The sequence below is a fragment of the Haplochromis burtoni genome, unplaced genomic scaffold, assembly GCF_018398535.1.
Source record: "Haplochromis burtoni strain Fernald_Lab_line unplaced genomic scaffold, NCSU_Asbu1 Contig_401, whole genome shotgun sequence".
Taxonomy (NCBI): domain Eukaryota; kingdom Metazoa; phylum Chordata; class Actinopteri; order Cichliformes; family Cichlidae; genus Haplochromis; species Haplochromis burtoni.
Genome location: NW_024582762.1, coordinates 405211 through 421027, shown reverse-complemented (window position 1 = coordinate 421027; position 15817 = coordinate 405211). Strand labels below are relative to the sequence as shown.

Genomic DNA, 15817 nt, shown 5'->3' with positions numbered 1-15817 from the left:
AATCACTCCTGAAATCTAAATAGGCAAATCATTTCCAAATGATCATGTTGAATTTAATTTAAAACATCCCTGTATCCGTACAAAATTAACAAGTTTTTACATCTCTATGTGTGGAGTGAAGCTGTGGAATAGACTAAGTGAAGAACTGAAGCAATCAGCATGACTCAGTTCAAAAATATGTTTTTTGCAAAGTACAGGGAGGAGGTAGGGTTTTGATCGGGTGTCTCACCCACTATTTTCACACAGGGGATGTGTATATGTGTGTGTGGGTGCAACTTATATTTATATTTAAGTTATTTATAATTATTATTGCTTTGTTTTCCTTTTGTTTTGTTTGCTTGTCTCTTTTTCTCTGTTGTTGTTGTTATACTATTTAAACATGTTCAAAATAAAGATTCAATTCAATTCAAAATTCTGCATCTAAATAATCCAATCTCTCTGAAAGCAGTGTTTTTTAACTATTGAAGAACAGTGACCTAAAGGCATGCTATCAAGTTATAGCGTTGTCATTTTGTCAAGAGAATAACAGAGGTAGAGCCAAAGCAGGTCTGCTTCCAGAGCAGAGAGATGCCAGGAACCCAGAACAAATTTCAGGGGTGGGCGACTGTGGACTGTAACGCTCATGTTAGCTACATGAGAAAACCAGACAATTAGGATTCTCAGAGATAGAGAAAGAAACAGTCTTTGTCTGCAACCATCCATTTGCTTTCGTCTCTGCAAGACGAAGCTGATAAGTATCTTGTAATATCCATGGTTGAGCTATATCCACTGGCGAGGCTGCCGTGACATACTGAATGGTCTCGCCACAAACCTCAGGTTCATCTGAGTAGAGTTACACCACAGATAAAACGGTGCTAACAGCTTCCTTTATCTGGCAGCCAAACTGCTGTATCAATTTCTCTGATCAAAGATATGAAAATCATTTATTGTTCTGACCTATGAGCACATTATGAATAAATTCTCATAAACACAGCCCTCATTTTGAATTTCATTCTTTCGCATGATGTAAAATGGACTGAGTAAGTAAGTAGTTGAAAAGCATGATGACAGATGAGTCAAACAGCGCAATGGCTCGACTGCAGTCTGCCTTGCATTGAGTGTACTCCCAAGTGTTGCACACCAAGTAGAGACAATAGACTGAAAATTATCCCTGACGGTATGCAGCCTATGGCCTAGATTATTAATGACGTTTGCAATCGTAAATTACATTCACAAGATTAGCAGGTGAATTGATCCGTTTATTTGGGGCAGAAAATAATTTAAGGAAAGACTGATGTTTTTCTTTTCTACTCTCCCGGAGTACTCAAAACGCTGTATACAACATGCCTCATTCACCCATTCATACAAGCACTTCTAAACACAAGTGCAAACTAAAGTACATTCACACACAGTCATACTCCGATGAACGCATCGGAGGGCAACTTGGGGTTAGTATCTTGCCCAAGGATATTTGGCATGCAGACTGGAGAAGCCAAGGATCGAACCACCAACCTTCCAATTAGTAGCTGATTTGCTCTACCACCTGAGCCACAGCCACCCTGTGTGTGAGATCTATCACACACAGATCACAACATGCTGACATGATGACCATTTCACAGTTAATAAAATGCATAAAATAATTTCTGCTACAAATTGCCTCATTTTTTCAGTACTGGGGCATCTTAGTGCAAAGTCTGGGATGAGGAGGATATACTTTACTACATTTTTACATTTTGCAAGTAAATAATAATTTTTTTTTTTTAACCAGATGTTCCACACTAGCTCTTTCAAAAGGCAGCAGACCTGACAAGGTATATCATCTCTGTCACCTAAACTTGTTTTTGCTTACAACACACTGAATCATCTCATGAGTCTAAACTAAAACAAAACCTGTAACCAAAACCAAATTCCAGCAGGCTGCATGTTTCTGTTTTGCACCTGAAAGTCCAGGTTCATATGAGTTCAGCTGGACTAATTGACACAGAAGGAATGAATGAATGGTCTACATTTTGATCATAAACAAAGTGTGCCATTGTGAATGCAGACACAATGGATTCATCTGTCTGCACCTCAGCTAATCATTTCCCATTAGAGGTTTTAAAGTCCCGCTTCAGATGAATACCTTGCAGTTGACTCTGAGTTTAGAAAGGGTTTTTGTATTTTGATAGTCATTTAAGTGTAGAGTTAATATAAGAAGAAGAAGAAGCTGCTTATCATTTGTTGACTGCTTTAGTAAACACAACTAAAGCTGTGGAGATATAGTTAATATTATTGAAATCAGAAATCTTATAAAGGTTATTATTTCAATGTCCAAGATGTAAATATGACACTAGGGTTTGAAGAATTAATTAAAAGTAAAAGCTACATCTCAGGTCTGGGGGTTAGGGTTAGGGAAGATGTGTTTTTTTATTTGTCCTCAAATTCATCATTTATATAGAAAGTAAGCTGCAATAAATTTGGTATGTACCAGTTTCAAGTGTTTTAGATTTTTAAATACTCTCTATATAAAGATTTGTGATTTTTTTTTATTGCATGTGACATTTTATTTTTTTTAAAGTGTTTATACAAACCTCATCGTGCTGTAAGCTCAGACAGTTGTAAAAGCATAGTAAATACCAACATCATCCTATAAAATACTCAAGAACTAAGTTGTTTGAAAACAGTACAAAGAAATGCCAATGCATCTCAGCCCTTTCAGGTCAGAGACAAGAGAATCTGAGAAGGTAGATAAACTAACTGCTGAGAAATGCTAACAAAGATTGGTCAATAAACAGACAGGGGTAAGTTTTGAACTGAATCCTGGTGTTTTCCTCAAAACAGCTCCTGTTTTGATGCTTTCACTGGGCAAAAAACTATTCATCAGATTCATCCTTTACACTATTGGTATTAGTATTGCTGTCCAAATGCATAGTGAATTTGAATATTTACATAATATACAGTGTATTCACTGAATCCCACAGTGTCTCATAAAAAGGTTGTGCACAAAAATTCCCAAATGCTCAATGTTCACAATTGAAAAAAAGCTATTACTGTTACTCATCCTATTAATTCTATTCTACCAAAGATGGCTTAATTTCACCAGAGAACTTAGCCTTGCGATATTGTTCAATTAACAGAAATAAACAGGTCCGGAAACAAAGCTCACATTATGCTTGTGTCTGCTAGCAGTCTGCTAATAGCTAATAGCAGACTGGTTGATTAAGTATTTCTGACAAGCCACATTTCTTGATTGCATCTGTAACGAAGCTGCTAATAAGCTGCTATCATTCATTCTGGTGACTGGTGATGAAATGTGAAAGACTAGAAAGACAGCCCCCAGTACTGTAGACCATCATGCATTGCCCTGAAAGAAAAATTACAGGTGGACGAAAGGCATGAAAGCAGCACTTTTCAAAGTGAACAGCCACAAAGTATGTTCTAAATATGAATTAGGAAATAAAATTGCATATTTTGTATTTATCACACAAATGCACATATATATATAAGAGCAATGATATTAATATTAACAGTACGGAGAAACTCACCCTGTAGAATTTTGCCAGTTAGCTCGTAACCCTAACCCTCGACAACTTAAATATCAATACTGAATGAATTATTTTGAATACCTGCTAATGCAAACACAATGCTAGCTAGCTAAGACTAAATTTAATGTTTGCCAACATTAATGCTACCAAAATACAATATTAAGGTAGTTAAATTTTGCTTTTTAAACTTATTTAGAATTTTTGGGGGAGGGTGTGGTGAGTCATGTTAACATCACTGATTTGTGAACTCTATAAATCTTTAAAATAAGAATCATAATAAAGGTTTCTTCTGTAAAAACAACCCTTGATTAGCAAGAAAACAAACAGGCTTCTATGTAGCAGAATATGACTCCAGGCTGATCTCATACAGATCAGTTGATCTCCCAGTGAACCTTAAAACTGTCTCACTATCACTACACTCATTAATACATCTGTCATCAAGAAGCAGAAGGGCTGAATGAGATTTCTTTGTGCCATATTTTTTAACTCAGGTTTCAGTGACTTTTTAAACACCTGAGCTACAACTGGACGACAGATTTAGAGGTTATGATGTTGTTGACACCCAAAAGGTCAGTTTGCTCCATGTAGTGAACAGGGATATCTGAATCACACCAGTGAGGTCAGCAAAGGTGACTCAGGGTTCAGATGACCATTTTTGCCCCTCTCCGACCTTTTCACCGTATCACTATATTTCAGTAGGTTTGCTGAGATAGTGCTCTGAGTAACAGGCAGAAAACCCAGACTGGTGCTATTTATAGAACAGAGCTAAAGTAACCAAGGGGAGCTTCAATGCAAGGCCAAATTCCAGGAAGTCGGTTCAACAAACTCTGAGTCTAACCACAAACTCCGAGCTGATTTACTCTGAGATCAGCAACTCCCAGTTTCCTCTTTAAGAAAGTAGGATGATCAAAGTAAGTTCAATCAACTCTGAGTATGTTGACCCTGAATTGAATGTGTTTGTAGAGAAAGAAAGCAATCCTCAACAGAGCTTCAATACTAAGATTCACCATGGCAACGATTAACTAAAGAACAGATCCCCTTTTTATCCAGTGAACCAAGGCATATGCATTCAGGTCAAGTATAATGTCATAATTTTACATTTAAATTTGAAATCTAATCATCTAACCTGACAGGAACACGGGTGGGTAGGCACTGAGGGTAAAAAATATGGAAAAACAAATAAGACACAGAAATGATGGATATTAGTTAACTAGATAGCAATATACTCTGGGATGGATCTGCCCTTTTATTGAATAAAAAAATACGTTTGTGAGAACCTTTGATTGTTTCCTCTTTTTTTTTTAATTAGTCTAATTGTTCAGTAAAACTTAAGGCTTCTATTATTTCTGCCATTTATGCTTCAAAATGAGATTTAGAGAAAGACTATGCTTTAATTTTCACCAGTTTAACCACTAAGAATTTAAGCAAATGGCAGTCTTCACTGACATACATTAGGGTTATTTTCTTGGAGAGACAGCAGATATGTTTTAATAATAATAATGGATTGCATTTATATAGCTCTTTTCGAGACCCTCAAAGCGCTTTACAATTCCACTATTCATTCACACACTGGTGGAGGCAAGCCACATTTGTAGCCACAGCTACCCTGGGGCAGACTGACAGAAGCTGCCATATCGCGCCATTGGCCCCTCTGGCCATCACCAGTAGGTGAAGTGTCTTGCCCAAGGACACAACGACCAAAACAGACAGGGCTGGGGATCGAACCGGCAACCTTCCGGTTACAAGATGAGATTCCCAAGTCCCTGAACCACGATCGCTCCGTTTTAATGTTAGTGTTACCGTTAGTACTCATTGTAATTCCGTCAAAACAAGTCTTGAATGTAAAGTTTTTATTTATATTCATCATATAATAAGAAAAATCTAACCTTGGTCTTGTTTTAGCATTTTTTTGACTATATAAATACACATAGCACAGTACAGTAGTACTTCAGATTATTTAAAAACGCATTTAGACAATTAGTAGTTGTTTGAATTATATTTTTAATGGTTTTGCAGTGGTGTGTATAATGGTGGTGGATACAAACAAGATGCTTAACGGTCAAACATCAGCTACTTTGATATATTTTGGGGTCATGTGGGTTTAGTGAGTTGTGTGAATGGGTGACAAAAATGAATTGAGACAGGTCAGTTTGGAGCCTGATCATCGATGCTGACGTGATATGTACAATATATATTTATTTAAAGTTTATTTGTTCAGCATTGTCTTGCTGATGATCTTTTGTAGTACATGTTAGTCCAGAATTATATAGCATTCACCGTTAATGGTGCCTTCACTGATTTACAAGTGACTCGAGCCAATGTTTACAAAAGCATCCCTCTATACAAGGATGTTGGTGTTTGATCTGTATATTGGCAACAAACCAGATGGTCTCTCATTTCAGTGGTGTCTATGTTTTCCAAATGTAAGACTTTCATTGGTCAGATAGTTTTCCAAATCACCTTAAGCGATAGGTTTTATTTTTTCTCAAATTAAAGCTAGGGCCAAATTCTCTGACAATGTCAGAAAGCCTAACAAGGTCAGTTTTATTTGTTAATGGAAATCCTTCATAAATACGTGATTTGAGGTTCACAGATAGAATCTTTGATTGTCTTTTAAGAGTTACCATTTTAGCGCTACACTGTTTCATTGTTCTTTTGTATACTTATTCAGCTCTTCTGCTTTTACATGAAAAACAAAGATTTTATATTTTTGACAGTTCTAAAATCGAAAAATATAATCCTTCTGTTTGCAGGTGTAGCGCTCTCATCAATCAACTATATAATCTATGCAAATATGTCATAAGATGCGACATCCTTAAACTAACCCCTGCCTGTGCGTATTGTAATCAGGATGACTCTTGGTTGATGTCACAGAATGAAACCACTTAACCCCCCTTTCAGGCTGACAGCCAGAGAGGATTAAAGGGGTCAGATGACTGTATTCTACCCATAATGTCTGTTCACTTCATCTGTTGGAATCCCGTCCTTTGTCTGCCACAGAAAATCTGCACTTTTCCTTATGTCACATCAACAGACACTTCCACAAAGATTATATCTTTAAATGTATAAATGTAAAAATTTCCCCAAAAAAACTTAATTCCAACTTGTACATTTTACTGGTCTGACCAGTAGATAAAGCAAGGCAGCCCCCCCCCCCAAAAAAAGGAATTAAAAACCAGGAAAATTCATGTATATTAGAAGCCAGCAGGGAATTAGCAAGTTCAACCAGAAGATGAGTCAGGTTAACAGAACAACTGGGCTAAGTTTATCTCAAACTGTCCACACAAAATGAACAGCTACGTCTGCTTATTACTTTATGTTGGGAAACAAATGGTTACAATGAAGTGCTGACTACATGTATCACACAAGCAGCATCACCAGGTATGGGAAGGAGGGGGGTGGAAGACTATTTCAGGCTTCTGTGACATTTTAAGAAAGTTTAATCAACCTGCAGCCAGTTTCTCTGTGACATCAGCTTCAGTCAGGTACACTAACAGCATAAGATTTCATTAAATGAAACACTCATTTCTTGACCTTTACTGCTCAAGAAAAACATCTTGTTCCTTTGCTCAGTCAACCTGATACCAAACAGTTAACTAGGATAACTACAGTCTGCTATGTGTGAACTTTTCAAGATTCTGTACCACTTAAGCAGGAGTTTGGAACCCTTTGTTTTACCTCATTGTTTTACCCTGATATGAAACAAAAATGTTAAATTGTTACATTCAGTCTCCATCTTTAGTCTGACCATACTTCCACTCTGCACTGTGACTAAAGACCAATGCGTGCACAAGAATCTCAGGGTTATTATGAGTGGAGAAGTGTGAATAATCAGTTTGATCTTTCTATTTTGAATTCTGTTATTTACTAGTTTGTTGCTACAGATCACACATCCCAGAGAGTCAGCTGAATGAAAGCAAATACATTTTTCCAGATACCTTTTCTATTTTTTTATATTCAATTCTCTATTTTTCTCCTTTTCCCTTTTTAAATTTGGATTCCATAACAACGAGAGTAGCTTTTGTTTAAAATTGTGAAATGAAGAATTACAATCAAATTAAAATAAAATGGATTTTAAAAGTGCAGTACTGTCCAATCAAAAGGAGTTTTTTTACATTATAAAGCAGCCATTACCTTCTATGTATAACTATTCACCAATGGACAGGATACATTTGTACTAGCTGTCACTCACCCAGGCGGGCAGACACATCCAGCCAGACAGGGCTCGTGTGATGAGCAGGTGACGTTGAGCAGGTAAGACTCACAGGTGCGCTCACAGGACACACCCCTTCCCGGCAGGAGGCCATCCTCCCCTTCTGAACAGTTCTGGTAGATCTGACCTTCTGGACACAATCTGTCTGTAAGTAAAAATGACATCACAGATTTTTTGTAGATTTTTGGTGTCACTTTTAAACTGACAGTGAAGAAGAGTGAAAAATTAGTTTGTTAGGTATGAATGCTGAGCAACATAAACACACCAATGTTTTAGCTCATGCATTATTAATCTTCACTATCAAAAAAGGCACTTTTTCACATTTTCTTAAGACTGTAATTTCTCACAGTATGAAAGTTGATATGACACAAACATATATATCCACTGACTATTTTTCTTTTGGCTACTTCCTTTAGGGGGTATCACAGTCAGTCACCTGCCTCCATCTCATTATATCCCTACCATCCTCCTTTGTCACACCCACCCTCTGCATGTGCTCCTTCACTACATCTGTGAATCTTCTCTATAATTCGTCTGCACATGTCCAAACCATCTCAGCCCTGCCTCTCAAACTGTTCAACCTGAGCTGTCCCTCTGATGTATTCATGACTAATCCTGTCCATCTTGGTTTCAAAAACACTCAACATCTTCAGCTCTGCTACATCCAGTTCAGCTTCCGATCTTTTGTCAGTCCCACTATCTCCAAACCGTACATTATAGCAGGTCTCACTACCATGTTGTAAACTTTCACTCTAGCTGCGATCCTTCTATCACAAATCAGCCTGACACTCATCTAGACCCACTCCACCACACTCGAACATTCTTTACTTTTCTTATGTCTGTTGCTTTGGATGGTTCAACCCAGGTATTCAAACTCATCCAACTTCATTATTGCTCCTCCTTGCATGTCCATCTTTCCTCCTGTCTCCCTTCACAAATATATTCTGTCTTCCTTTTACTAACTTTCATTCCTCTTCTTCACAGAGCATACCTCCACCTCTCCAGACTCTTTCTACTGCTTCTTACTCTCACTACAGATCAACATATTAGCTGCAAATATCATCCACAGACACTTCTATCTGACCTCCATCACAATTTGTAATACCACCCCCACCACTGCATACCTCACGTTGTCTCACTGTCCTTTTAAATGTCCTGCACTATCCTCACATACTTCTTCTTCTCTTGGCTATAAGAAAGATCCACAAAGACACAGTACAACTTCTTCTGACCTTCTCTATACTCTCCAATAACAAAGCAAACATCTGCACTGCAGTGATCTTTCCTGGCATGAAGCCATATTGCTTCTCACTGATCATCACCTCTCTTCTTGACCGAGCTTCAACATATACACAGTAAGGTTCATCCCCTTTGTCACTCTGTAGTTACTACAGATCTGCACATCACTCTTGTTCTTTAAAACTGGTACCAGTACACTTTTTCTCCATTGCCCAGGTATCCTCTGACTCTCCAAGACTGTATTAAACAATCTGCTTAAAAAGTCCACTGCCTTCTCTCCTAGACATCTTCATTATTCCACAGACATGTCACATTGGCCAATTGTCTTTTCACTCTCCATCATCTTCATACCTGCCCTCACTTCCTCCTTACTAATCCTCTTCACTTCCTGATTCATTAACTTTCCTCCATCTGTTCTCTCTCTCATTTTCTACATTCATAAACTCAAAATACTTCCTCTATCTTCTTAACACGCTCTCTTCACTTGTTAGTACATTTCCATATCTATCCTGAATCATACTAACCTGCTGCACATACTTTCCAACTCAGTCTCCCTCCCTACCTAATCAACGCAAGTCATTTTGTCCTTCCTTGTTTTCCAGCCTCATGTACAACTTATTATAAACACTTTCCTTTCCCTCTTCTCTTTGCTGTTCACCCAGCCTCCCAAACTTACTTCTTTACTTTCTTCATCTCCCTGACTATCCCACTTTTCTTTGCTAACCTTTTCCTTTTATCACTGTCTTGTACTTCCTCATTCTACCACCAAGTCTCCTTGTTCTCATTTCTTTGTCCACAGGACAAATGCCTTCTTGGTAGTTTCCGACTTCAGCTATACCCTTCCAGTCATCTATAACTCTTCCCTACCATCCAGATCTTGTCTCAATATCTTTCTGAACTCTGAGCTCTAAACTCCTCTTCAACTTCTATTATTCAATTCTTGTTTTTGCCTTAAGATTAAAAAAAAAGATCAGATTAACAAAATCAAATGGACTCACCAGTGCCTGTTTGTGTTTGGGACACCAGTCTACCATTCAGACAGAGCCTGCAGGAGGCACAGAGAGACATTACTCACCTTAATGATGGCAACTGCAGAAAATTCATAGAATTTTCACATATTTAAAATTAAATACAGGTTTGGTACTTTGGTAATAATGTCAATATACTGCAATGGATGTAGTTTCTGTTATTTGTCCTCTTACATTGACTTTGCTCATTTTTGGTAATTTCCCTAATATGAGTTTCACCAAATTAGAAATTTAAAGAACAGATTTATACTCCCCAGGTGATTCAGTCTTTCTCAAGGTGGAAATTATATTAGCTTTCTTCCACACATTGTATTGTTTCACCAAAAAGGTTGCTGATTACAGCTGGTCCCTATACAATTTAAACAAACAGCCTGTGTTACATTACTTGACAGAAGTCTTCTGATGTTGGATCTCTGGACAGAACTTGCAAGAAATCCAACATCATCTCCAACAGGAAAGAAATGTTCCTGTTTTGTTTTTGTTTTTTGTGGAACTCTAAAACGTAATATTTTTAATATGCAGGGAAGAACCTAATAAGTTCTTGGCCTAACTTAAAGTAACAATTTGAATTAAACAAAGCAACTTTTTTCTATTTTGAAAATTTTTTAATTTTCTGGAGTCTTTTGTTCATTCAAACATTTGACTTGAAACACTTGATTGAAAAGAATATCTCTAGAAAAATATAAACTTTTCTTACACAGATTTTCCTTTTATGTGGTCGTGACTGACAGGAGGTAGAGCTTTATATCACTATGGAGCCTTTTTATTGAGAAAAAATTAGGAAATCTGAACCACAGCAAACCAGAAACTTTAGACTCCTTTGTTCTGAAAGTAAATTCTGCTCCTCAGTACTGCATTATTTTAACTGACTAAATTAAAGGCAGTTCCCAGTGTTTTCTGTGCTTTCTCTAACTGCTAACTAAACTGCCTCATGTAATATCAGTAATGTCACAGTTCATTGTTACAGAATTTATTTTCAAAAATAAAGCCTGACACTCATAAGTCTAGACTGAAGGTAGAAATGAAGGGGAGGAGCTTACTGAACGCCTGCTGAAGTCATGATCACATCTCCTGGTTCATAATCTGCTCCAAGGAAACTGCAGGGGCACTCGCTCCTGGAAAAAAAGAGACAACCTGACTTGAACTTGTGACAAACCTAAACGGACCGACTTTGGTTCCCCCCATAAATATACATTCACTGCTTAATTTTTTTCCTTACCAATGTTAATTACGGAGAAGTGGAGGGGGCAAAATAGACCAGTCTTACTTGAAAAAAATACAGTATTGTATGATTTATATAATATACATTGTGGTAATTTATGTTTAGCTAAGGCTAAAAGCCTTTGTAACATATAGGCCAGTGCCACACATCAGCTTCTGTACTACAAATTCTTTCTCACTGGTTATCAGATATCTGTCGTCCCCAGCCCGAGTGGGAATGAAAGGGGGGTTTCACGATGAATTCCTTGATGTAACTCTATCACATGGTAAGTAAGGCATGGCGCTGCACTAGGATGTAAAAACCTGGGACATTTAAGAGGAATTAAGCTGCATGTCTTCTAGGGCAGAGCAAGCTAAAAAGGAGAGCACAATTACCGAGGTCCTCTGGGTCTACAATGTCTGCAGCAAAGATACCAGGTTTTCTACTTAGAAGCTGACCTAAACTTCAAAGCAGATACAAATATCACTTTGAGTGGATTGGTTTGGTGGAGTCACTCCAGCTTCACCACCCTCCACATCAGCACAGCAGGTAGTACTGAAGCTGCTCTGGGTATTAAGTCCCACCTGCTTCATCATATAAATATTTCATCATTTTTTTGCCTTTACATACTTCTACCTGCGAATATCACTTCCTCGTCCTTACCTGTGCACACAGGTGTGTGTTCGGTGATTGTAGAAGGAACCCAGAGGACAGACGCAACCTTCCTCACACTCCTCCCCACAGTGCTGTGGGACAGAGAGGGAGGAGCAACGGCGCTGGCAGGAGGACACACAGATGCCGTACTGCATGTTGGCAGGACAGGTGACAGCTGCAGGGCAAGACAGAGTTCAGCAAAGACTCAGACTCACAGTCAGTTTGGCCTTTTAATGGGAATTAACTTGATGATGGCGTCACTGTATTCTTCATCAAGTTATCAAATTTAACAACAAAGTGTAGAGCTACTGATTGGAGCAGAATGATGGTTTGTGTATGTCTGTTAATTCATCATTTAAAACTTTAGTTTGTCCAGTCATCTCTAAAGTGTGTGACATGCGAGAGAGCCAATAAAAGCAAGCTGAATGGACAGTGCAGAATCATTTCAGATTCGTGACATCAGTTCATCCACTGAGTAACGTTCAAGAAATAGACCTGATATCTGTTGTCATCCATAAAACCAGTGAGGCACATGTCATTAGTGTGCTCCAGTATTTAAACAAAGAATGATGTTTGTTGTGGATCTCATTAAAATGCACTCACGTTCTAACTTAATGACTCACACTGGAATAAAAATAGGATGACAAACTCCTGTGGTTGCCCCGTGATTACCCTAAACCTGTGGGTGACCACTTTGAGTGTAGTTTCACCTTTCAAGACATCCCATACCTTCTTTGGGAAAGTTTTTGGTAGGAAAATTTTCCAAAATTACTCCTAAGCTGGCACTGATACTGTTTGATCTAAACTGATTTTTTTTTCCATGTCATTCCCTAAAAGATTAAACTTCCATGAACAGTCCTGCCAATAACTCATATGACATACTGACATATATATTGAAATATTAAAATGTCCTCCAAGCTGAAATTTGAAAATCATCTGTGACCTTGAACGGTGAGTTGGGAGAAATATTTGGATTTGATATTAGACATGAAAACAAAAAATATGTCAGAAATAATTGCTAATTTTGACATCTCTGTAGCAGCAGGTACATTCTTGGACAAAATATGTTTGGCGTGAATGTGACTCACCACAGTCAGATATCTGTGATCGAAAGTCAATGATGACGGAGAATCGACGGCAGTGGCGAGCATAGTGGGCCAGCGACGAGCAGAGGCAAGGCGTCCCACACTTACAGGTATCGGAGCGACACTGCTGATGGAAGGGTGTTGGACTGAGGTACTCATGACAGGCAGCAAACAGATCCTGATTCAGCACATCACACATTTCTGAAGCATAGGTCACTGTTAAAAATAGTTTAGAAATAATTCAAGTAAACAAGTCTTGCTCTCTGTGATTCTGATGTCATGAATCAAATACAAACCCTAAATAAAATATTTTTAAAGTTGTTCATTTATATCATAATCATTGTAAATTCACTGGATAATACAAATAAATATGTGTGTACAAATATAAGAATAAAAGTAGAAACTAAACTGATTTACACCTTAAACAGAGCTTGGGATACATTTTTACTGTGATATCAACATCAAAATGTCCAAACGTTTTATAATAATACATATGTTTTATTTTATAAAGCACCACTTACGCAGTTTAACATAATAAATGTTATACGACTGAGTAAATATGTTATTTTTCTCTACTGAAACAGAAAAAAGGAGGAAGAGAAACTGACCAGCCTGCTGGTGTGTATCACAGGGATCAAGCTGAGGCATACTCAGGCTGGACAAACACGCAGACGAAACCTTCCAGGCATTTCCAAAGAGCTGAGGAGTGCTTTCTATCATACCTGATGGAGATCTGAACCAAAACCAAAGCAAGGAATCAGTATGACAGCACACAGATAGAAAAAAAGTCATTTTTATAAAGTGAGTCCAGTGCTATCGTGTGAATGAAGAGTTGCCTTTTGATTTTTGTGGTTACAAGTGTTGTTGTGTTCACAAAATAACATTCTGATAATATCAGAATCAGAATAATTAATAATCCCAGAGCAAATTATGTGGTCACAGTTGCTCAAAGACAGTAAGAACAGTAACCAACTAAATTAAATTAAATATTACAATATATTACAAGTTATAAAATATAACAAAATAGCTATAATTATAAATATTACTGAATGTTACACAAAATTAAATATGTGTAGTTGACATTGAGGTGCCCCTCTTATTATACTGACTTTTCTCTGTAGAGGATGTGACATCAAGAGTGTGCACTGTGACATCCACATCGACCCCATGGATTGAAACAGGGGTCACTGAGCATGGCAGGAGATTATATATTATTGTAATCAGTCCTAAAAATCTTACAAACATGGTGTCTTACTGACTTACTGAATCTGGATGGCATTACATTGACCTTCAGTAACACTGGAGTTGTTTTTGACCAGGATATGTGCATATTAACCAAATATGTAGGACTGCCTTCTTGCATTTATGATATCTCTTGAATTAGAATCATCCCGTCTCAGTGATGCTGAAAAAGTTGGTTATGCATTTATTGCTTGTAGGCTGCATTACTGCAATTCTTTATTAGGTTGTCCTAAACACTCACTGAAAGCCTTTAGTTAACATAACATGCTGCAGTGAGAGAACTGACAGGGTCTGCAAACAGAGAGCATGTTTCAGCCATACTGACAAACTTCATTGGTTCCCCGTTAAACCCAGAATCAAATTAAAAAATCCTGCTCCTCACATACAAGGTCTTGAATAATCAGGACCCATCTTACCTTAAAGACCCAATTATACTGTATCTTCCCAACAGAGCACTTTGCTCTCAGACTGCTGGTTTACTTGTGGTTCGTCAGGTATTTAAAAGTAGAATGGGAGGAAGAGCCTTCAGCTTTTAGGCCCCTCTTCTGCAGCTCCCATTTGAATTCAGAAGACAGACGCTATCTCTACTGTCAAGATTAGGCTTTAAACGTTCCTTTTTGATAAAGCACATAGTTAGTGCTGGATCACGTAACCCTGAACCCTCCCTTAATTACACTGCAATAGGGGGCTTCCCATGATATACTGAGAGGTTCTGTTCTCCTTCATTCACTCGCTATGTTTATACACCACTTTAGTTCATCTCGGGCTCCCTCCCCTCACCCCAGCAGGTTGTAGCAGATGGTTGCCCCTCCCTGAACCTGGTTCTGGTGGTGGTTTCTTCCTGTTCAAAGGGAGTTTTTCCTTCCCACTGTTCTCAAGTGCTTGCTCATAGAGGGTTCTTTGATTGTTGGAGAGTTTTCTTCTTTCTTTCTTTCTTTCTTTCTTTCGTCAGGTCTTTCCCTTAAAGCTCTTTGAAACTGTTGGTGTGATTTGAAGTTGCATACATAAAACTGAATTTAAAGGCATTTATTTGAAGTGAACTGCATTTTTTAAACTTTTAAAGAAAATATGTGCAGTATTAAATACACATTTTACTTGTACTTCTTTGATCCTTCTCTGAAACATGCTGGACCTGGAACTGATACGAGTACAATAGCAAGCTAGAAGCGACTGACACGGGAGTCCCACCTCCGCCCAAGCCACTATTAATCAGATGGGTTTCACCCAATTCTCTTTGAAGTAGAATAGCTGCCTGCAGTTCTTTCTGACTTACTCCTCTTCTTTTTTTGCCACTAACTATGCAACTAAGTGTCTGAAATGACTGCAGCTGCAAAGCAAAGCAAAAACAAAACAAAAGGTTAAAATTGTGCAAGTCATCACTTTAACTACAGTCTTTTAGTAGTGCTTCAGGAAAAGTGACTTCTTAGCAGCATACGGGCACTTCAGTCAGTAACTGTGATGTATATCCATTTACAGCTGTTAGACAACATCCGCCCTTTATAGTCAGCCATTACGATACGGTACAGTGGAGCTCCTATTCCGCTAACAGTAAATTCCTTGTTGAAGTGGCGTGTCCAGTTGGGCGCTCATCTAGTCCCCCTAAAAGAGCTGATCATAGAGCTGGGCTTTTGATGCTGAGCCGCCGACCAGTG

General features: G+C 38.1%; 1 protein-coding gene across 1 annotated transcript in view; it reads right to left on the bottom strand.

Moving 5' to 3' along the window:
• The window catches only part of otog (otogelin), a 66592-nt gene that overhangs the window by 32282 nt on the left and 18493 nt on the right, over positions 1-15817 (bottom strand). Inside the window, exons 18-23 of the mRNA XM_042212939.1 lie at positions 13532-13656; positions 12927-13139; positions 11848-12013; positions 11024-11098; positions 9954-10000; positions 7696-7861 (exon numbers count right to left, since the gene is read on the bottom strand). Coding sequence (XP_042068873.1) covers positions 7696-7861; positions 9954-10000; positions 11024-11098; positions 11848-12013; positions 12927-13139; positions 13532-13656 — 792 coding nt within the window. The remainder of the gene's footprint in view (positions 1-7695; positions 7862-9953; positions 10001-11023; positions 11099-11847; positions 12014-12926; positions 13140-13531; positions 13657-15817) is intronic.